Raw genomic sequence first — 23,552 nt, 5'->3', positions numbered from 1 at the left:
TAAAATTCTGTTAACGGTCTTAACACCAAATCCGCAGATTTTTATCAAATTTTGTGTAAAATCTATTCAGAGGAAGTCCGTCTGCCTGGCTGTTCGAATTTAAATTAATGCGATAATTACAAAAATGAAGGAAGCTAGATAGATAAGATTCTGTACACAGATTTAACATCTATAGTATAGACACCTGTCGAATTTTGAGTCAAATCCAATTACGGGTTGTCAGTCGTACCTTCAGAAAAAATGAAAATGCGATAATTCAAAAACGCAGTGATTTAAATATATCAAATTTGGTTTGAGATGCTGTGACAACAAGCACAGTTTTGTGTCCAATCTTTGTTTCAATCGGCTGACAAAAACGGATCTAAAACACAAATTCGATTTTCGGATATGATTAACTGCATGCCAGGAATTAATCGCCAAATAACTCGCCAAGGATGACACGATACATTTAGTAAAAATGCTAAATCCACGCCAAAAGTTAATATTTCGTAACTGATGCACGCCAATGCCATGTAAGGCATTCTCTGGCATGACGAGTTTATTACAATGCATGAGAGAAACTTCTGGAGAGACCACCACCGCTAGTTAGATTCATTACTCGACTGATACCAGCAAGAGGTCTCCCCTTAAAAACGGGAAACCCGCGGGAGTGGAGGGGAAAAAATGTACAAACAAAGCTACTAACACTGCTGGAAGTTTAATCGAGGCTGCATTTCCTGCTTGTGATTTCAATACAATAAAATGCAATATATTTGTTTGGAATGGTTTTATCAAAGTTTTAATTCAATGCATTTTTTTAATTTATATAATTAATAGGTCTTCCAGTAAAAGTAAAACTTTATGAGGTTAATGCACTAAAAAGAAATAATTCATATTGCCATGAAAAAGAATTGTCACACTTTTAATACAATGATTTATACTGCGACAAACCCTATACTCAAAACACTTATAAATGGAAAAACTTGTCCCTCTCTGACAGACATATGGATATTCCATTTCCGTTGTTTTCATCACTTTTGGATATCTATATTTTAAAGTGTTTTATAAAGAATCCGGTATAAAACATTAGAAAAGTTGCTACATTTTTTTTTCTATCCTCCCCACCTATAACCTTTATTTTAAAGAAATTTGTTTGAAAATTTCTGTGTCGTTGTTGAGTGTGAATTGTGTTGGAAAAACCAACCTCTATCTCTATCAACTAAAGAAGATTCTGAACCGAATAAAAAATACAAAGTTACAAAATCTTTCCTCGCTTTAAAAAAAATTATTGTTATTAGAGTTTGGCATGTGATTATTTCTAAATATTGCAATAATAAAGAAACCACTTACTTATAATAAATTTCAATGTGAAAATCCTTGATACCCTCAATAATATCAAGGCGGTATTTCAATTCTCATCAAATATTGTAGCGCGCTTCGGCTATTACATCGAACACAATATCTGTGGTCCTAAATTTGAGTGTATCAAATTTATAATTAGCATTGCCAACATGTTGCCAACATTTTGCTCTGAATTAAGTTCCAATGCTGACATTGATCAGCAACGGCCAATTTTAATTCATAGAATCAAACAATACATTGAACTTTTTTCTTCGCCGATGCCTTTTTGATAACAACTGAATATAAAATAACTATTTTTGGATTAGTTGCGCTGCCAGTTAGTTTAAAAAAAAATTAATACAAATTTTCAGTAGTAATTTTTTTTTTTTTTTTACTATGAAAAAAAATTTTACCGAGGAAAATTTTATAGCATAATATTAAATAATCCTTTTATAAGTTTTTTTTTATATAATCAGAGAAATTCAACATCCAAATAAATAAAGTGATATAAAAAAGCCAGGCAAAAAAAAAATGCAATATGCTTTCTCTTCTTTTATGCCATGAACTTATTAGTAATTTTCGAATTAAAATTTTCAAAATAAAATTTATTATAACAATGATAAAAATCAAAATGCATTAGACTTTCGAATCTATTTAGATAATTTCTATCAGATATATTTATAATAAAACAAAATTTTAAATTGAATACAAATTTTATACATTGTCAAATTATGTTAATTAACATAGTTTTTAAATAGAAGCAGATAGGTTATTTATTTTGTTCTTATTCTCTAAAAATGAAAATAATAAAAACAACGAAAGAATTTTATTCGAGGAATCAAACGATTTTTTAAAATTATAATTCTACTTACCTGCTGCTGATTCATTGATTTGGAGTTGGGAAAAATGGGGAGGTGAGGGAGGAGGTGGTGGTCCCTTACTGTCTGCTGCTCTCATCCCCTTAGGCACCCCTAAAAACAAAGGAAAAAACCATTAGTTTGTTGTAGGTGGAAAATGCTCAAATAAATAATAAACATTAACACTGCAAACAATTTATTTATTGAAGAAAAGGGAATTATTGGTTGAAAACTCATCCGTTAAATAATGAATGTTATAAAAGCAAACTATTTATTTATTGTTGAAAAGTTTATAAAAAAACTATATGAAAAATAATTATTTTTGCTAATAACCGTTAAAACGCAGACGGTTTATGAATCAATTCGGAAACTGAAATTAACTGAGCGAAAAATTATTAGTTAAATAATGAATTTTGAAAAAGCAAACGATTTATTTACAAATGGAATAATTAAGTAGAATTCAGTAAGCCTCATTTGTAATTGTTTGATAATGTGTTTGAAATGAAAAAAACTAGAAAATTGCAGAATTATAATTCTTGAAATCAATAGATTTTGTTAAGTTTTATTTTTAGCTTTTTTTTTATGTACTGGCTTTTTATTAGAAAATTATCAATGCGACTTTTATAAAAAATAATTTAAGGTAAAAAAACAGTGTAGATGTGACATTTAGATGGGATAAACTTACTTGATTTATTAAAACGAAAAACCTTTCAAAATCAAAAACTTATTTAGCTTGTATAAATTTTTAAATCAATTTAAAATCTAAATTTAAAACACCATTTATGTGCAGTCATTTATAAATATATGAACTCTCTTGTAAAATTAAGTAAATACCGCTTAAAATTTAAAAAAAAACACCCTGTAATTTGACTCCTTTAGAAGTATTTTTATCATTTTTGAATAAAAATTTTTTTATTGTTAATCTATTTATTATGCTACATAATTTGCCATAAATAAAAAATAGAACGCCATAAATAGTCGCTAGCAAAACGGTTTCACACAGCCCTTGAATACATTACAAAATCAACACCGGGTATTTATTTTTTCCTTAATAGCATCTGGGACAGGACTCCTTTCACAAAAGCCAATACCGATTTAAAATCCGAATTCATCCGAGCTATAAAAAGCAAAACCGCAAGAGAGAAACCCTCCAATTATTGCCATGTATGGAGCGAAGAGTTTGCGAAATTCATTTTCTAAGGTTCCCTCTTTCTTTTTTTCTTTCGTTTATTTCAATATCATCAAATAAATTTTAACCCGAAGATAAACGCACTGCGATCGTGAAAAGAAAATATGTGGATATATATATAACACGACAAACTTAACCCCAAATTCAATTACGCGAGAAAGAACATTTAAAAATCGTTGCGCCGTTTTTCATTACGGGCGACTATTTTTAAAAACCTCAACCTCATATTTATCGCTGCCTTTAAGCGTTCGCCTTATATGCAGATTACTGTGATCCCTATCCCTAATGGGGTGGAGGGGGTGGGTTGGAGACTTAGATGGAAGACAACATGGAACTCTATCAGCAGCTCAACCTTCGGACGGAGAGAGGTGGCTTTCAGAGGAAAAGTGGTCCGTAAGAAATAAGTGATTTCAGCCTCGGTACTTTAAACAATGGACACATGGTTTGGTTCCTAAAAGATTCTTTAACACTATCGGCACTGTTCAAAATGCAATAGGTATAACATAGTCGGTATGATTAAATATGGTCAAATTGAGTTGTGAAAATTTAGAAATTGTTGTCCATGTGCATTTGAATTATACGGCACATAATTTATTTCATTAGAAAAATAGTGAGTCTAAATTTCGATTGACTTAACAATAACTGGCATTTTTAGATATGACCTAATGGTCTCAATGAACTGAAGTTCTGATTGGTTAAATGTCAGAAATATGGTCTTATAGTTAATTTTTGAAGTCGTGGTAAAAATTTAAAAATTGTTTTGTCCTTGCATATTTGAATTATATGGCACATAATTTATTTCATTAGAAAAATAATGAAACTAAATTTCAACTGACTTACAATAATTTAATGGTATTTTTCGATGTGAGTTAATGGTCTCAATGAACTGAAGTTCTGATTAGTTAAATCTCAGAAATATGGTCTTATAGTTAATTTTTGAAGTCGTTATAAAAATTTAAAAATGTTGTCCTTGCATATTTGAATTATATGGCACATAATTTATTTCATTAGAAAAATAATGAAACTAAATTTCAACTGACTTACAATAATTTAATGGTATTTTTCGATGTGAGTTAATGGTCTCAATGAACTGAAGTTCTGATTAGTTAAATCTCAGAAATATGGTCTTATAGTTAATTTTTGAAGTCGTTATAAAAATTTAAAAATGTTGTCCTTGCATATTTGAATTATATGGCACATAATTTATTTCATTAGAAAAATAATGAAACTAAATTTCAACTGACTTACAATAATTTATTGGTATTTTTCGATGTGAGTTAATGGTCTCAATGGACAGAAGTTCTGATTGGTTAAATCTCAAATACCGGTTTCTATTTTTAATATAGTCTAAAAAATTCTTAGTGCCACAAAATCTGTAACATCGTTGTGGTGAGAGTTTAAATTTATATAACTCTGTTTATACAAATTAGGACCCAAAACTAGTTTCAGCCAATTTTTTCTATGCACCAAGAAATGATCTAAATTGACACAATAATATTTTCTGCCTCATATGTAGTTTCATTGAAAATTTTGAAAGCTTTGTGTACGTGAATTCGAACACATAAAGTATTTCTTTTTTTTTTTTCGTCCTGGTTTTCTAACTAAAATAGATTTTTGGATAACAATTTAGTAGAACGGTTAAATAAATAACACAAAAACACGACAGCATTGCATAAGACTGACTTTTACAGGCACAATTATTATAATTAGACAAAAATGGATCTCATGATTCCAAGAGTTTTCTTGAAATGTCAAAAAGACAGATATGAAACCATTTAATTATTTTAAAAATGCAATATAGATTCAAATTTCAGTAAAATAATGATGTTCTAAATTAAAAGTTTTCAATTAAACTAACACATATTGCGTCTGAATACGTGGCTGTATATTCTGAAAAATAAGATGAATATTTGAAAATTGAAAAGTTTATGGCAACATATTTGCTTGATTTCGCCAAATTTATTAATAATTGCAATATTTACAGACTTAGAAACAGTGGCGTAGAGGGGTGGAAAAGGAGAATAGATGGAATAGGGCATAGATGTTAAGGTATCAGTCTTCGAGCGATGAAAAATAAATATTATGCCGGGTCTATTTAATTCGCTACACCACTGTTTAAGTGATTTATGAATAAAAACATTTAGTATTATTTTTAAGATTATACAAATAATTCTTTTGCTTCTTAATATTAGCATCGCTTCGCTTACTATTTCAATAAATTTTATGATCAACGATAGAATGATCTAAGTTTCACCCAAAATTCAGTTGTGTGCAATTTATTACATTTGTTTTTATTTCATAAGAATTATCAAATAAAATGCGTTTTTTTCAATTAATAATATATAAACATAGCAGCACAAGTAAAAATCTTATGTAAATTATTTTCTTTACTAATTTTCTAATATTAACGGATATTCTCTTGGATCAAGTATGATATTAAATTCCGATTCCTTAAGAAAGTTTATAATTCGTTTTGCTAAAATATTTAAAAAGGAAGAGTTCAGATAAAAATATTTTGACAAATCATATATAACATTACTTAGACAGTTTATAGAAATTTAAAAAAAAAATCGCATCTTAGAAAGTTGAAAGTAAATACAAAGTGAAACGGTAATAGTATTATGAGCCCAGCAATTAATTAATGCTATTTTTGCTTTATTTCTGGTCGTTTTATTCTGTAATTTAATATTTAAAGAAAAATTTTCTTATGAAAATTGTAATTGAGTTTTTTAACTGCCGAAAATCAGGGCTACTTCTGTCATTGAATTTAGCCATTTCTCCTATCTTTGAAATCAACTCTATAATAAATGCGCTTATTTTTGAGTCAAGAATATAAACAATGTTGTACAAAAAATTTGAAGATCTAGAAGGTTTTAAAATTACGCCGCTTGGCAATTTTTGAATAAATTTTTTCTTAATTTAAACTTTTTAACTGAAATCTTCAAAATAAATGCATAAATTGATTTATTTTAGTTTATATCCTTCATTAATTTGACATACAGGTTATTTTATTTTTTTTCTGGAATTTTCTTTTCTCAAATAAAAAATTGCAATTTTTTTAAATCTCCCCCCCTTCCCCCCAAAAAATTTTTTAATATTATAAAATTTTTCAAAAATAAAATAAAATTTTTAAAAATTCCAAAAATATAATTTTTTAATTAGATTTTTTACAACATTATTTTTCTTGAAGTATTCATGTTGAATCAATGAATGAAGATTTGAGTTTATTCGAAAGTAAGCATCGGTTGTTAAGAGAAATACAATGAATTATAAATCAATCAACCATTTATATCAAAAAATAATATGTTCTCAGATTTATTAAAGCATCAATCTGAACTCCATCGAAAAGAAACATTGGATATTTGTTGGAATGATATAACCAACAGTTACAACGAAGCACTTTGTTGAAATCTAACGAAAGATTTCACCGATTGATTATTAGCAGGAAGGCTGAGATTCTGAATCTATCAATTACTGAAGGAATGAATAAAATTCGTATACAGATTCGATAAAGATCCTATTTTTAAAAATTCTAGTAAAAAAGTCCAATTAATGAATAAGAAAATTTATTGTGAATGAATCGGTCAATTAAATCAATGTATGATATGTCTACAGATTGAATAAAATATCGTTCTTATTTGAACTGTAGCGAAAGGAACTATTAGTATTTACTCGAATGATGTAATCCATAGATTCAATAAAGAACTTTTTTTTAAAATTCTAGTGAAAAAGGCCAACGATAATTGATCGGAATGCTGTAAATATAAATCAATCAATTAATTAATACGATGAATGATTCAGTCCACAGATTGAGCAAATTACCGATTATCAACCAGAATGCTGTGATTTTGAATTAATTAATTAATTGAATAAATAAATAATGTTCGTTCTCAGATTTAAGAAGGCACAGACATTTTTTTTAGTTCTAGCGAAAAAGTCCAATTTATGAATCAGAAAGTTGATTGTGAATGAATCAATCAATTAAATTAATATATATGGTATGCTCACAGATTGAATAAAACACATTTTTTAAATTTAACTGTAGCGAAGGGAAATATCAGTATTTACTTGAATGTTGTAATTCATAGATTCAATAAAGAACCTAACTTTTTTTTTAAATTCTAGCGAAAGAAAAAACCGATCATTAACTGGAATGCTGTAAATGTGAATCCACCAATCAATTGAAACGATGAATGATTGAGTCCACAGATTGAAAGCATCACCGATTATTAACCAGAATGCTGTGATTCTGAATTAGTCAATTAACTGAATGAATGAATGAAGTTCGTCCAACGATTTAATAAAGCATCAATCTTTTTTTTCATATTTCTAGTAAAAAAAAAAAGTCTAATTATGAATCAGAAAGTTTATTGTGAATGAATCAATCAATTATATCAATGTATGATTTGTTCAGAGATTGAATAAAATATCATTCTTATTTGAAATGCAGCAAAAAGAAATATCAGTATTTACTCAAATGATGTAGCCCACCAATTCAATAATGAACCCATCTTTTTTTTTAAATTCTAGAGAAAGAAAACACCGATCATTAACCGGAATACTGTGATTCTGTATCAATCAACTAATTGAATGAATGAATGATGTTCGTCCACAGATTCAATAAGACCCCAAATCTTTTTTTTTTTTTTTTAAGTTCTAGTAAGAGAGTCCAATTATGAAGATTGATTGTGAATGAATCAATCAATTAAATCATTGTTTGATATCACTCATAGATTGAATAGAATACATTTCTTATTTGAACTGCAACGAAGGAAAATATCAATATTTACTGGAATGATTTAGTCCGCAGATTCAATAAAGAACATTTTTTAAAAAATTCTAACGTAAGAAAACCCTGATCATTAATCGGAATGCTATAAATGTGAATCAATCAATCAATCGAAACAATGAATGATTGGGTCCATAGATTGAGTGAATCACCGATTATTAACCAGAATGCTGTGATTCTGAATCAATGAATTAATTGAATGAATGGATGATTGTTCGTCCATCAAATTAATAAAGCTCCGATCATTTTTTTAGTTCTAGAAAAAAAGTTTAATTATGAATCAGAAAATTGATTGAATGCTGTAATCCACAAATTCAATAAAGAATTTTTTTTTTAATTTTAGAGAAAAAAAACTACCTATCATTAACTGGAATGCTGTAAATATGAATCAATCCATCAATCGAAGCAATGAATGATTGAATCCACAGATTGAACGAATCATCAGCTTTATTTTAACTCTGGGCGAACAAGAGCACTGGAACCACAGTCCGGTCTTGGAGTTGAATCTGACTTAGCCCGCTGTCTCTCGTCGGGGTCTTCCCGTGCCTATTACTCGCCAACCTTGAAAAGGATTTGCTGCAGTCCGCCCGAAAAGAATGCGAAGCAATTGTTATAGCGCTCGCTGTAAGATACGACAATACCCGGTGATGAGAATTGAGAATTGGTATTTGCGAGAAAAGAGGGTGGCGGAGAGAGAGAAAGGATTTCTATCGTCTGCTGCAAAAGGAACAGGGGGGTGGGTTAGAAGAACGAAGTTAATGGGGAAATTTTAGAGAAAATCTTCCGCAGCCCCAATGAAACTTTTATCGTCGGGGGCTTTTATGCGGGGGGCATTTATTATGCCGGCCCACTTGTCTCTTCTTTGTGACACGTCTGGTTGTAACAGGTTTTCGACAAAATTCTGGCCCTTTTATATGCAAAACGGGCACCGCCGCCGCTTTTGAATAAAATTATACTCCATCCACCCCCACCCCCCATCCTTCCTCGCTCGACTCGAAGGAATAATAATAATAATAATAATAATACGATAGAAAGAAGAGTAAAAAAAGAAAGCGGGTGGGTGCAAAAAATAAAGAAGTAGAAGAAGAAGAAGATGGTAATTGAAAGGGATCCGCTGTGAACCTGCTTCATTATTTTGGCGCTACGCGCGAAGAATGAAAGCCGCAGATCCGGATAAAAACGCAGATCACGCTCCACTAAGCACAGATCCCAGGTGCCTTGCCTCTGCCTTTGTTGTGCCTTCCGTCAGAGGGGGGTGGACTTTGTCCGACAACTGATTTACGGAGCTCAACATGCACATGACACAGGAACTAGGCATCCAAGTCGAGGGATGTTTGGATATATCATAGAATTTTTCCATTAAGGCCATAAAGGGGATGGGGGGTTGGAAAGGGTGATCTGGTGATTTATCTGGGCATTCTGGAACGCATTTTAAAGGGTACTTGCCAGTAAAAGAGGGGATGGATATCGCTTAAAAGGGAAGAGGAGGGGACGTAAATATTAATTAAAGTTATGATTAGATCAATTTAAGGTGTTAATTGGGGGGGGGGTTGAATGGAATGAAGCAGATTTGTCTGGCAAATTTGGAAATCAAAGGTATTTCGTGATTAAAATTTTATTCGTATGAACTTGTTGGAAGGGAAAAGGGGAGGGTAGAATGGGGCTGAAAGTAATTTCAAATCCAATCAATATGCTAATTGTTGTCTCCCTTCTTTTTAAATTTTTTTGAAAGAGATTTAATCAAATTTATTTATCATGAAAATAATTAGGAAGATAAAATCTTATCAGCTCAATTTCGAGCCTCGATAATTTATTGTGAACGAATTATCAAGATCGTAATTTAATTTAAATAACACTTTGCTAAAATTTGTCGGTCTATATCTATATTAATTAAAGAAACATACTTTTCCCCTTTTTTTTTCGATAAGGCTACTGCGACGAACACAACTACATCAATATCAAATCACTTTTTAAAATTTTTGATAATAAATAATGAAAAAAATAAAGTGTCAAGTAGCTGTTGGATATTTGATATTTTAGAATAGTTTTAAACATTCATCATTCATTCAAATTTATGAAGTAATATACCTATTAATAAGAATTGCGATACTAAAAAAAATATACAACGGATACAAATTAACCATTTTTTTCCCCCTTTATAACTTCTGCAAAAAATGATCTTTCTTAAAAAAATTACAAGGTGATAAAAACATTATCTTTCTCACAGTTTGAAATTTAATAAAAAATGTTCTTTCTCCCCATAATATTTTTCGAATATTTAAAAACTTATGACTTCTATATGAAAAAGATTTAATTTTTAACCCATAAAATATCAACTACTACATTTTCAGGTTCCCATCACTATATTAAAAAAAAAATCACTCACGGCGAAAATTGGCAGTTTATTAGTCACAAATTATCATACCATAAACCCTAAAAATATCTCCTATCTTAAGAACACGATTACATGTTATTTCCGATCAATTAACATCAAATTCAGAGAATGCAGTTTTAACGAATTATTTCCCCCCCCTTATAATAACCGTAGCATAATTACTTGTTAAATATGTTAAACAATATATACACATGCATAAAATATTAAACAATATATGCGCATATAAATATTCAAAATTCATAAAAGCTATCGGATTCTTTTAAACAACTCAGTGTAAAAGATATCTGCGATTCAGAAAAATTTTGCATTTATCAAAAATTGTGAGTTTTAAAAAAAACGGTGGATTAACGGACTATTTTCTTAATTACTTAAGAAAACTTATTTAAAATATTTAAAAATATTTAAATTTAACAAATAATTTTTAACGAATTTCATGAATAATTTTATAATTTCTAAAAATTTTAAATATTTTTTTTTTAATTTGCAGCTACTTTAAATCAGCCATTACTTACTAGATAGTAAATTTATTTATCTCATTTTGAAATGATATGATGAATTGACATACTATGTTAAGTGTGATAAAATCATTAGCGCAATTTTGTATTATATTTTTTCTCTCTCACTATTTTTATTCTTGGCTGCTAATAATTATTTAGAGGCAAATCAATGCCTCTCAGCATAGAACAAATAAATAATGAAAGGCATTTTATATTTCTTGTTTACAAAATGATTTACAAATAAAATGGCGATTAGCTATTGGCAGTATAAAAATAAAAATGGAACCATTTTTATTTAGTAATGATTTTTGAATGAATACTCAGCAGTCTATGGAAGGAAAGCGATCCGTCATATGCAGTAAAAGATTTATCAGACAGTTATAATATTTTTGCCTATGGAATGATTGCATATTGCATTGATGGACTGAATGGTATATGGCATTGGATGAATTGATATATTGTCACGTAGGTTCTTTAGTGTGGAACTCAATGACACACACAAGAAGCAGAGCTAAACCAATTTATTAACTGAACTCTGAACTCAGAACACAGTGACTGACAGATCTTCTGCTTTTATACTAGCAGAAGATCTGTTAGATTTTCCAGAATACTTTTCTGGAGACAATAAGAAAAGTTCAGAACACTTGTCTGGCAAACTAATATCCAGAATCTTCTGGAACATGAAATAAAGGAAAATATAAAAACAGTGAATTAAATATTTACACAGACTGCGAATCGCATCGTCTCTAGCGGAATTCGAACTTACGATCGCTTGAATAAGAGACCAGTGCTATGACCATTCGGCCATGGAGAACCGACTGCCTAGTTTCAATGCGGCAATATTGTATTGATACTAGAATTATTAGGAAAATGTTACATTCCGCTGTCCAGAATCTTCTGGAACATGAAATAAAGGAAAACATAAAATCAAGGAATTAAATATTTACACAGACTGCGAATCGCATCGTCTCTAGCGGAATTCGAACTTACGATCGCTTGAATAAGAGACCAGTGCTATGACCATTCGGCTATGGAGAACCGACTGCCTAGTTTCAATGCGGCAATATTGTATTGATACTAGAATTATTAGGAAAATGTTACATTCCGCTGTCCAGAATCTTCTGGAACATGAAATAAAGGAAAACATAAAATCAAGGAATTAAATATTTACACAGACTGCGAATCGCATCGTCTCTAGCGGAATTCGAACTTACGATCGCTTGAATAAGAGACCAGTGCTATGACCATTCGGCTATGGAGAACCGACTGCCTAGTTTCAATGCGGCAATATTGTATTGATACTAGAATTATTAGGAAAATGTTACATTCCGCTGTCCAGAATCTTCTGGAACATGAAATAAAGGAAAACATAAAATCAAGGAATTAAATATTTACACAGACTGCGAATCGCATCGTCTCTAGCGGAATTCGAACTTACGATCGCTTGAATAAGAGACCAGTGCTATGACCATTCGGCTATGGAGAACCGACTGCCTAGTTTCAATGCGGCAATATTGTATTGATACTAGAATTATTAGGAAAATGTTACATTCCGCTGTCCAGAATCTTCTGGAACATGAAATAAAGGAAAACATAAAATCAAGGAATTAAATATTTACACAGACTGCGAATCGCATCGTCTCTAGCGGAATTCGAACTTACGATCGCTTGAATAAGAGACCAGTGCTATGACCATTCGGCTATGGAGAACCGACTGCCTAGTTTCAATGCGGCAATATTGTATTGATACTAGAATTATTAGGAAAATGTTACATTCCGCTGTCCAGAATCTTCTGGAACATGAAATAAAGGAAAACATAAAATCAAGGAATTAAATATTTACACAGACTGCGAATCGCATCGTCTCTAGCGGAATTCGAACTTACGATCGCTTGAATAAGAGACCAGTGCTATGACCATTCGGCTATGGAGAACCGACTGCCTAGTTTCAATGCGGCAATATTGTATTGATACTAGAATTATTAGGAAAATGTTACATTCCGCTGTCCAGAATCTTCTGGAACATGAAATAAAGGAAAACATAAAATCAAGGAATTAAATATTTACACAGACTGCGAATCGCATCGTCTCTAGCGGAATTCGAACTTACGATCGCTTGAATAAGAGACCAGTGCTATGACCATTCGGCCATGGAGAACCGACTGCCTAGTTTCAATGCGGCAATATTGTATTGATACTAGAATTATTAGGAAAATGTCACATTCCGCTGTCCAGAATCTTCTGGAACATGAAATAAAGGAAAACATAAAATCAAGGAATTAAATATTTACACAGACTGCGAATCGCATCGTCTCTAGCGGAATTCGAACTTACGATCGCTTGAATAAGAGACCAGTGCTATGACCATTCGGCTATGGAGAACCGACTGCCTAGTTTCAATGCGGCAATATTGTATTGATACTAGAATTATTAGGAAAATGTTACATTCCGCTGTCCAGAATCTTCTGGAACATGAAATAAAGGAAAACATAAAATCAAGGAATTAAATATTTACACAGACTGCGAATCGCATCGTCTCTAGCGGAATTCGAACTTACGATCGCTTGAATAAGAGACCAGTGCTATGACCATTCGGCTATGGAGAACCGACTGCCTAGTTTCAATGCGGCAATATTGTATTGATACTAGAATTATTAGGAAAATGTTACATTCCGCTGTCCAGAATCTTCTGGAACATGAAATAAAGGAAAACATAAAATCAAGGAATTAAATATTTACACAGACTGCGAATCGCATCGTCTCTAGCGGAATTCGAACTTACGATCGCTTGAATAAGAGACCAGTGCTATGACCATTCGGCTATGGAGAACCGACTGCCTAGTTTCAATGCGGCAATATTGTATTGATACTAGAATTATTAGGAAAATGTTACATTCCGCTGTCCAGAATCTTCTGGAACATGAAATAAAGGAAAACATAAAATCAAGGAATTAAATATTTACACAGACTGCGAATCGCATCGTCTCTAGCGGAATTCGAACTTACGATCGCTTGAATAAGAGACCAGTGCTATGACCATTCGGCTATGGAGAACCGACTGCCTAGTTTCAATGCGGCAATATTGTATTGATACTAGAATTATTAGGAAAATGTTACATTCCGCTGTCCAGAATCTTCTGGAACATGAAATAAAGGAAAACATAAAATCAAGGAATTAAATATTTACACAGACTGCGAATCACATCGTCTCTAGCGGAATTCGAACTTACGATCGCTTGAATAAGAGACCAGTGCTATGACCATTCGGCTATGGAGAACCGACTGCCTAGTTTCAATGCGGCAATATTGTATTGATACTAGAATTATTAGGAAAATGTTACATTCCGCTGTCCAGAATCTTCTGGAACATGAAATAAAGGAAAACATAAAATCAAGGAATTAAATATTTACACAGACTGCGAATCGCATCGTCTCTAGCGGAATTCGAACTTACGATCGCTTGAATAAGAGACCAGTGCTATGACCATTCGGCCATGGAGAACCGACTGCCTAGTTTCAATGCGGCAATATTGTATTGATACTAGAATTATTAGGAAAATGTTACATTCCGCTGTCCAGAATCTTCTGGAACATGAAATAAAGGAAAACATAAAATCAAGGAATTAAATATTTACACAGACTGCGAATCGCATCGTCTCTAGCGGAATTCGAACTTACGATCGCTTGAATAAGAGACCAGTGCTATGACCATTCGGCTATGGAGAACCGACTGCCTAGTTTCAATGCGGCAATATTGTATTGATACTAGAATTATTAGGAAAATGTTACATTCCGCTGTCCAGAATCTTCTGGAACATGAAATAAAGGAAAACATAAAATCAAGGAATTAAATATTTACACAGACTGCGAATCGCATCGTCTCTAGCGGAATTCGAACTTACGATCGCTTGAATAAGAGACCAGTGCTATGACCATTCGGCCATTTAGAACCGACTGCCTAGTTTCAATGCGGCAATATTGTATTGATACTAGAATTATTAGGAAAATGTTACATTCCGCTGTCCAGAATCTTCTGGAACATGAAATAAAGGAAAACATAAAATCAAGGAATTAAATATTTACACAGACTGCGAATCGCATCGTCTCTAGCGGAATTCGAACTTACGATCGCTTGAATAAGAGACCAGTGCTATGACCATTCGGCCATGGAGAACCGACTGCCTAGTTTCAATGCGGCAATATTGTATTGATACTAGAATTATTAGGAAAATGTTGCATTCCGCTGTCTTTTTTTTTTATTATCTTATCACTGGAGTGATTAGTTATTTAGACTTAAATTAATACCTTTCGTCATAAAATAGTCAATTAACGAAAAGTAATTCATATCTTCCATTAATAATCTATTTCGAATGTACCGGGAATACGAATCTCTTGTGTTACCTTTCACTTTGTCATGATTGCTTGATTGATTGTGAAGTTTTGTGGAAAGAGGACCATTTTCCGACCAAACTGGTTAAAACATAGTTACCTTTCTGAGAGAACAGTAGATTAAAGAATTTTATTTTTAAGAAAGAGATACAGATGCAAAGAGATGAGTGTTGATGCTCTTAGTTTACAGAATACTATATTAGTTCGGTGAATAACTGCTGATTATTGAAATATTAAATTGTCATGGATTACCTGCAGCTACATATCTGAATCATTTGAAAAAAGGTATATGTTTGTGTATTAACATCTGATGATGTCATGTACAAAGGAAGGGGGGGGGGTCTGCATTAGCTTCTGAGGGTAAAGATCCCTGAGCAACCGAAGACAGACTCTTAGCTTATGTGAAGATGACACTCATACACTCGCTTGTACAACCCCTTTTTACAAGGGGAGGCTCTTTCACACACCTCACAAATAGAACACAGGGAAAGAACAACCATGCACGAACCGGGACGCCCAGCTTTCGGGGAAGTTGAGCTACTCCTAGTCCAGGACGCCGGATGAAGATGTCACTGATACACTCGCTTGCACAACCCCTTTTTACAGGAGGGGGAGGCTCTTTCACACACCTCACCAAAAGAACACAGGGAAAGTACAACCATGCCCGAACCAGGACTCGAACCCGAGACGCCTAGCTCTTGGGGAAGACGAGCTACCCCTAGGCCAGGACGCCGGCGTTACTTAACATCTTTACAAATGATATGATGATTAATTATTGCTAATATAAGAATCGGCCAATTTCTTTTTTTCTTCTATATTTTTTGCAGTAGCTCTTGAATATTTAGTGTATAGCAAATATTTAAATCGAAACCTTTACTCTTATTCATTTAAACACTTTCGAACATTTCTATTCCGGCTCCTTCCAAGCCGTCATCAGTTTCGGAATAACCGAATTCATGTCGCGGCAACCCCTCCACCGCGCAATTAGGCGATAGATTAATACGCCGGCATACCATCATTACCCGCAACCGCAACTGCAACAAACATTCCAATAATGGACAAGAAATCCATCAAGCAGAGCAAACGAAACACCAATTCCAACAGGTTAAAGGGGTTAAGAAACGAGAAAGCGTACCCTTCATTAAAAGTCCAATCTTCCATTTCCTAGCCCCCACCAAAACGATTAATGAAAAGGAAAGCGAACGATGAAATTACAAATTCTATTATTAATTATTTTCTCAATTAACGATACACACCTCTTTAGGTGTGGGACGAGTGGAGTAATTGAAATAATTGCCAGCAATTCCCTCGTAGTAATTGCTTGTTGTGTCCGACCAGCAGCGAACAGCATCTGTCACTCTTGTTGGGCAACCTAATGGTGATGAATTTAATGGGAGAAATGATATCATTGCTTTCTAAATGCGCATTATGGTTTAAGCAGTCATAATGCTTCAGAGCAGAAACTGAAACATTGCAATTGGATTTAATTTCCGTCCCTCGCAGCACTGGTGGACCAGGGCAATTCCTGATTCAATTTGGGGCCGGAACAGCTTCAACGAATTGAGAAAATTACAAACAAAATTAGATTAGGATGGTTTGCTGAGGCGTGCAGATGTGGATAAGTATTGATAGCGTAATCGGTCAAATCATTGCAGATTTAATATGCAGTTAGATTTTAATGAAGTTCGTTTATTGAAATTGGCAACTGATTCGGACCTATGCAGATATGAAATATCCCAGCTTTACTGTTGGGGAATAAAATATTGATAAAAATTAGTTAAATTTTTTTAACAATATTTAACCATGTGTTTCGGACAGCATGGTCAAAAACTTTCTTTTATGTCATAAAACTCAAGTAAATAAACTAACAAAAATTCAAGTGAATTAATAAATAAATCAGATGAATATACTAGTTAATTAATGTGTTTATGACATAAGGGCAAGATTTGGTATTGTTGTGTTGAACACGTGTTTAAAATTAAAAACAAAATGCAAAATCTTAAAATTCCATTACATCAAACAAATCTCATTAAAAGAATGAAAAATGTGACACTAAAAAAAAAGAGAGACAAAAGAAAATCATTGCATAAAATTCATAAAATGTAAATAAAGTGAAAAATGATTTTGGCATTTAAAAATTTAAATATAATTGGAGGGGATCTTTCCAAGCTAATCGATTCCAAAACTATGAGGCGACAATGATAGGTAATAATAATGAAATTAAGCTTTCAAATGAAATAGCTAGGATAGTAATCCAACACGCTGCATTGTTTAATGTCTGAGGTAAATACAAGCACTTGTTAGACTGCTTGATGGTTTTAACGTTAGTTTAAACTTTAACAAGAAAGATATTTATCTTTAATAGAAAGCGAAGAAGATACTACAACAATGCATGGATTTGAATTTGACCAATACCCTTTCATGTAGATGAAGAAACCTATAAAATTTAGTCCTGCGGATGAAGAATTTTTCCAGAGTGGTTACGCTTTATTTTAATTTCGTAAGTTTGCCCTTTTAATCCATATATTATTGAACTGGAAATAATTATTGAACTTGTAGCGAGGAACTGTCCTGAGGAATCTGTTAGAATTTTCAGTGCCTCTCAAAACAATTTTATTTCAGTATTTGAAGAGATGTCACAAATATAACTGTTCAATAATAGCTGTTGTAAAAACCTAAAGATTTTTCTTTGGAATTTTTGTAAGATCTATGAACTAATCGGTGAAAAAAAATTAATGAAATTACAACCATTAGTAGTCATAATACTTAAATGCTGTTATCCTTTCAAAAAAAAAATCATGAGCTTTTCTTGTTTCAGTCCTTATTCTAATATATCTCACTGTGTCTTTACTTTTTCATATAAGAAGTATGCAAATAAAATACATAATAATCGTCAAAAAGTTCGAAAAGATTTTGAATTAGGTTTGAGCATATGTTTAGAATCAAGTCTATTCATGAAAATAATAATACAAAAATACCTTGAGCTAATCTAATGAAATTTGGTACATCTTCTCTATTCCAAATATGTAGATTTTGATCAAATTTTAAACGAAACTCATTCAGAGAAAGCCCGGTTCCTCGAATATAAGTTAAAAAAGATTATTACAAAATGAAGAGAGCTAAACAGATAAAATTTAGTACGCTAATTTAACATCTAAAGTAACGTATCAAATTTGGAATCAAATCCATCAGAGGTTTGTCTGTCGGTTTGCATGCTCAAAAGCATTTAAATATGATGACTCTAAGATGCACTGCCTTAAATATATGAAATTTGGTATGCAATTTTGTGAAAACAGTTATATATATATTCAGTTATATACAGGGTGGTCAAGAAATAACAGGAGGTGTTCAGAACCCTGTAGCGCATTATGTACTGGAGGAAAAATAACAAAATTTGGCCACCATACACATTAAAGTATGCGGTTTCGATTTTTCAAGAAGAAAAAAATTAGTACCAAAAAACGCCGATAGGGAAAATTCTGATGCTACGGTTAAACCTCATTATGTAATTTGCACATACGGGTACTTTGTGAACACGATATCGTGGATAAAAGGAATTGTTGCGGGAATTTAAGCGATTCTGCAATGGTCTTGTCACTGCGTTAAAGTGTTTTATTAGCCAAGTTGTTTTACCAGCGGAATGAAAATGCCAGTGCTGCTCTTCGTGAATACCGGCGGTTTAAGCAGTTACATAGAGGACCGATGACCTAACTAACTTACGAAGAATGGTTGAAAGATTTTAAACAACAGGAATTCTTGGTGTACAACCTGGCCAAACACGTAAAGGTTATTTCAGGCCGAGGACGATTTCTGGTTGTGGGACTACTTGAAAGGCGCTGTGTATCAAGGACGTGTTCCTGACATTCCTACTCTAAAAGATCAAATAACTTTACAAATCAGACGCATAAATGGCGATATGCTGCGAGCCACCGTCGAAAACCTCGTGTACCGCATGCAATTATTGGAATATCAAGCTGGTGGTCATCTTGTGCCAAATTTACAAGTTGCTATAATAAACATTTTTTATTGATATTTGATGTGTTGTTATTTACTGTTTCCTTTGGCAGTTATGTATTCTTTTCCTCCACATTATGCGCTTGCTGCGTCAGGATTTCCCCTATCGGCGTTTTCTTGTACTATTTTTGTCTTTTTGACAAATCGAAACCTCATACTTTAATGTGTACGGTGGCCAAATTTTGTTATATTTCGTCCAGTACATAACACACTGCAGGGCTCCAAGCACCTTCTGTTATTTCTTGATCACCCTGTATATAATATTTTTATATTAATAGCATCCCAGCGATCAATCATCAAAGATCGCATACTAATAGGCTCTTTCATAACTCTTAATCGCCAATGGTCTGCTGTTAATAATACACGAACACCTTTATTAGAGAAAATATCATAATTATCATGATTATGATATTTCATAATACTACAATTAAGTAACTACAAAACTGTTGAATTATGTTTAAGAGCTTGAGATAGATCTATAACACAGGTACACATTATAGAAAAAACAATCATTTATATTTTTCCCGAAACTATGGTTTGTAGTTATAAAATTATGGCATTCACCTGACGATATAACGTGAATCTTCATGGCCAGAACGATCTTGCCGGACAGCGAGAATTTCCGATTTTTTTTTTCTGCATTATTTCAAGAGATGTGAGATCCGATTTATTTAAATTATAATCAACTATCACTTAAATTTCAGAATATTACATTAATAATACTTTTCATGTTCCCGAATTCAGTTGTTGTCAATGAATTGTGATTCAATTTGCTTCGTAGTTGCTCGAGTGACTCGTCAGTCAACTCTCATGGCAAAATTTTTATTGAAATATTTTTAAAAATTACTTTTGAATTTAAACTAATATTTTATTACAGGCGGGAGGTTGAAACTTACTTTCTTGAAGGTGATTTATATATTTTTCTATCTCAGTTTGTTTATATAGAAATTGAATTTCTGTAAAAAGATTAAATAATAGTATATAACAAATGTTTGCTGTTGATAATTGGGAGGAGAGAACTGTGAATCCGAAACATGCAATGTGTTATTGGCCCCAACGGATCTTAACCCAACTCTGATAATACCGAATAATATAGTTCTGCCTCTGATTTTGATAATCAGTATAATCTCTGTTTTTTTTTTTTAAATGCTAATGTAAAATGTCTTTACAATTGTTTTTAAAGGAATCCCAATATTTTAAAAATACAAAGCAAATAAGAGGAAACCTGTGACAAAGAAGCAGAATGCTCCAGAAAATTCCCGCGTTCATCACTAAAGTATTTTAAATGTTAATTCCACCGGGATGTCGCCTATTGATTTACGCAACTCGGAGGCTATTCATTTGCAAATGGGTATTTTCCAGCATCGAAACTAATGAGTGCTGTCGCACCGAGTTAAACAACGGAGCTGTCCGATATTTAATCCATGGCTGCCAGGAGTGAAGGGAGGTGGGGGTGGTGTAGAAACATTTCCCATCATAGAATGGCAACACAACGATCACTGATTGCCACAATTATCCCCTAGAAAGGGTTAATGCTCAACTTCCCGCGGAATTCGCCCACCTCTTCATTTAGGGAATCGCACGCAAAGTGTGAGGGTGGTATGGACGGACGAACTCGTCAAAACGAATTGGCTCCCCTAGCCCCCCTCCCTCTCCCCTACTTTTGTCACTCCCGAACATCATTATCGGCCGGCCCGTCCGTCCGGAAATCGGTCTCGAACCCCGGCGTTTGTTTGCTCACTCCGCTTCGGAAATGTTAATCATCAGGTTACCAATTCCTCCACAACTTGCAGACTCGTCATTTGGGGTGGTTGTTGGTCGCGGTAATGGCATGGAGGGTCGCTGGGGCTGAAGGTGGTGAGAATCACCCTAACTAATTGAGGGGAACAGTGGCATACTGAAGAAGCAAGCACTTCCTTTCAAGGAATTTCAGGAGAAGCAAAATCAAATTTTGTTCTTCAAAACTTCTGGTTATGAAGTTTGATTAAATCAAAAGAATTACGGCAATTTGTAGGATAGATTTGAAGAAATTGATTATTATTTCGTAAAGGCAGTAATTTAAAAAAATGAGAACAAAATTCCAGAACAATGACAACAGATTAATTTGAATTTTTTCCCTCCACAGTTATCATTAGTGGTTAAGAAAGTATAGATGGCGCCTAGAGTATGGTGTTATTTTTGGGCCTTTTGATTACAGTTGTTTTTCAAAAGTGTCATAAATGCATTTGTCTTCTTGGCGCCTCCTTAGAATGGCGAAATGAATACTTTTCTCTCCTTCTCTTTGTGCTACACTTCTGATTTAGAGAATAATCAATAAAATTATCGAATTGAAGATAGCGAGAATTAAATGAATCATTTGATGGATGCAGTATTACCTTGAATAGTCGAGTAATTTTTGTAAGGCAATTTTAAGTGCAGGCAACGTGGAGTTTGCTATGTGGAAATTGACTGTTTTTTTCTGATCAGTATGATAATTTTACGGAGCTCTAAAACATATTGAACAAATCAGCAATTTCAAATCTGAATCAAAATTTATTAGTTAACACCATTTAGATGATTCTGATAGTACGACAAAAATGACAAATAGGTTTTAAGAGAAAATTATTCAGAATTGAGATAGGCAATGGCTAGTGACAAAATGACAATTTATACTTAAAATTAATCATAAACTTGATCCTCACCAATTTTTAATAATATGTAGAAATTACAAATTAAAGAATAAGGAGTTGAAGATAATTTTTCAGAAAAAAATACGCTTTTATCTAATAAAAATGTATAAAAAATCGTTTTATTAAATTTATTATAAATAATGAATGAACAATCAGATTTCCGTTCTTCTATGAAAAAAATTAATTATCATAAAAGATAATTAGGTTTGCGATAAATACGATTAGTTATGATTATCATAAAACGAATTAAATATTATTAAAAAAGAATATTCTTTTTTTTTTATTGAGGTATCACCTCTTTGTGCTTGAATTAAAAAGATGGATTGTTATTTATTCACTTCATACATTTGCTTGCATAAAAGCAAACAAGTTAACAATAGATAAAGAATATGGATATTCAAGCCTTTAACCAGGAACATCATTGTATGATACATTACCATGCTATAAAATATTATTATTTAGCTTATCGTTTGTGTTTTGATAAAATAATTCTGTCGCTATTTTTACAAGCTCATAAGAATTATATAATTTTTTACAAAATACGAGACATATTTGCTAATTTTGAAACAAAAGTACACAATCAAATCTTAAGATTGGATATTCTTGGAATGCAAATTTATTTATTCATTTAATTTCTTTGAATTAAAAGTTTTATTGCAAAAGCCATATATACAATTAAACAATATTAAATTGTATTTTAATTGCGAAAAAATGGCAAAAATATATTCCACCAAGAATTTCATAATAAATTTTGATGAAATTATTAAAATTGGAGAAAAAAAAACTATTTAGAAATAAAATTTATATCACTAAAATTTATTTTCTGTATTTTAAAAAGATATAAAAAGTAGATTTTAAAACGATACTTTGGAGTGTTGACATCGAGGTAATTGACACAAAGGCGTAAATTCTCAATTAGTTGAAAATCTAATTAAAATTCAACGTTCCTAAATGGATATTACTATTCACTAAATAATTACAGGCAAAATTTTAAAGCTCTAGGCATAAATATTTGCTTGGAGAGTATTATGATTACTTTTTCCTTCTGTGATATCAAATGGCCTAGTTTACAGATAGCATGCCAACTTAAACATTCCAACATTTCTGCCATGCTAATAAACATGATAAAATTGAATATATTCCTGTTTTCAATAGAAAAGAGATGGATTAGATTTGTTTGACTTGTAACAAAGTTAAAATAAATCATTTATCTGTATACATTTTATTTAATCATCATAACGAAAGAACCAACTGCAATATGAAGCGAAGTTTTGTAAAAAAAAAAAATAAGAACTCGAAACATTGATGCAGTCGCTGGCCATCAGCAATATCAGAATAACAAACAGACAAAATTATGCGATTTGAGAAGTGACAGATGTAACCTCACTCACTCTCTGACATCCTGTAAATAAATCCTTCGCAGCTGGGAAATA

At 32.3% G+C, this 23,552-nt stretch overlaps 1 protein-coding gene across 2 annotated transcripts in view; it reads right to left on the bottom strand.

Moving 5' to 3' along the window:
- LOC129976599 (homeobox protein cut-like) overlaps positions 1-23,552 on the bottom strand; it is a 283,318-nt gene that overhangs the window by 173,472 nt on the left and 86,294 nt on the right. For both annotated transcript variants that reach the window (XM_056090238.1, XM_056090240.1), the window contains exon 2: positions 2,193-2,291. In XM_056090238.1, coding sequence (XP_055946213.1) covers positions 2,193-2,277 — 85 coding nt within the window. In that variant the 5' untranslated portion in view covers positions 2,278-2,291. The remainder of the gene's footprint in view (positions 1-2,192; positions 2,292-23,552) is intronic.

The sequence above is a fragment of the Argiope bruennichi genome, chromosome 7 (assembly GCF_947563725.1).
Source record: "Argiope bruennichi chromosome 7, qqArgBrue1.1, whole genome shotgun sequence".
NCBI classification, from domain to species: Eukaryota; Metazoa; Arthropoda; class Arachnida; order Araneae; family Araneidae; genus Argiope; species Argiope bruennichi.
Note: the sequence above shows the minus strand (reverse complement) of the source record. Positions and strands in the feature narration are given on the sequence as shown.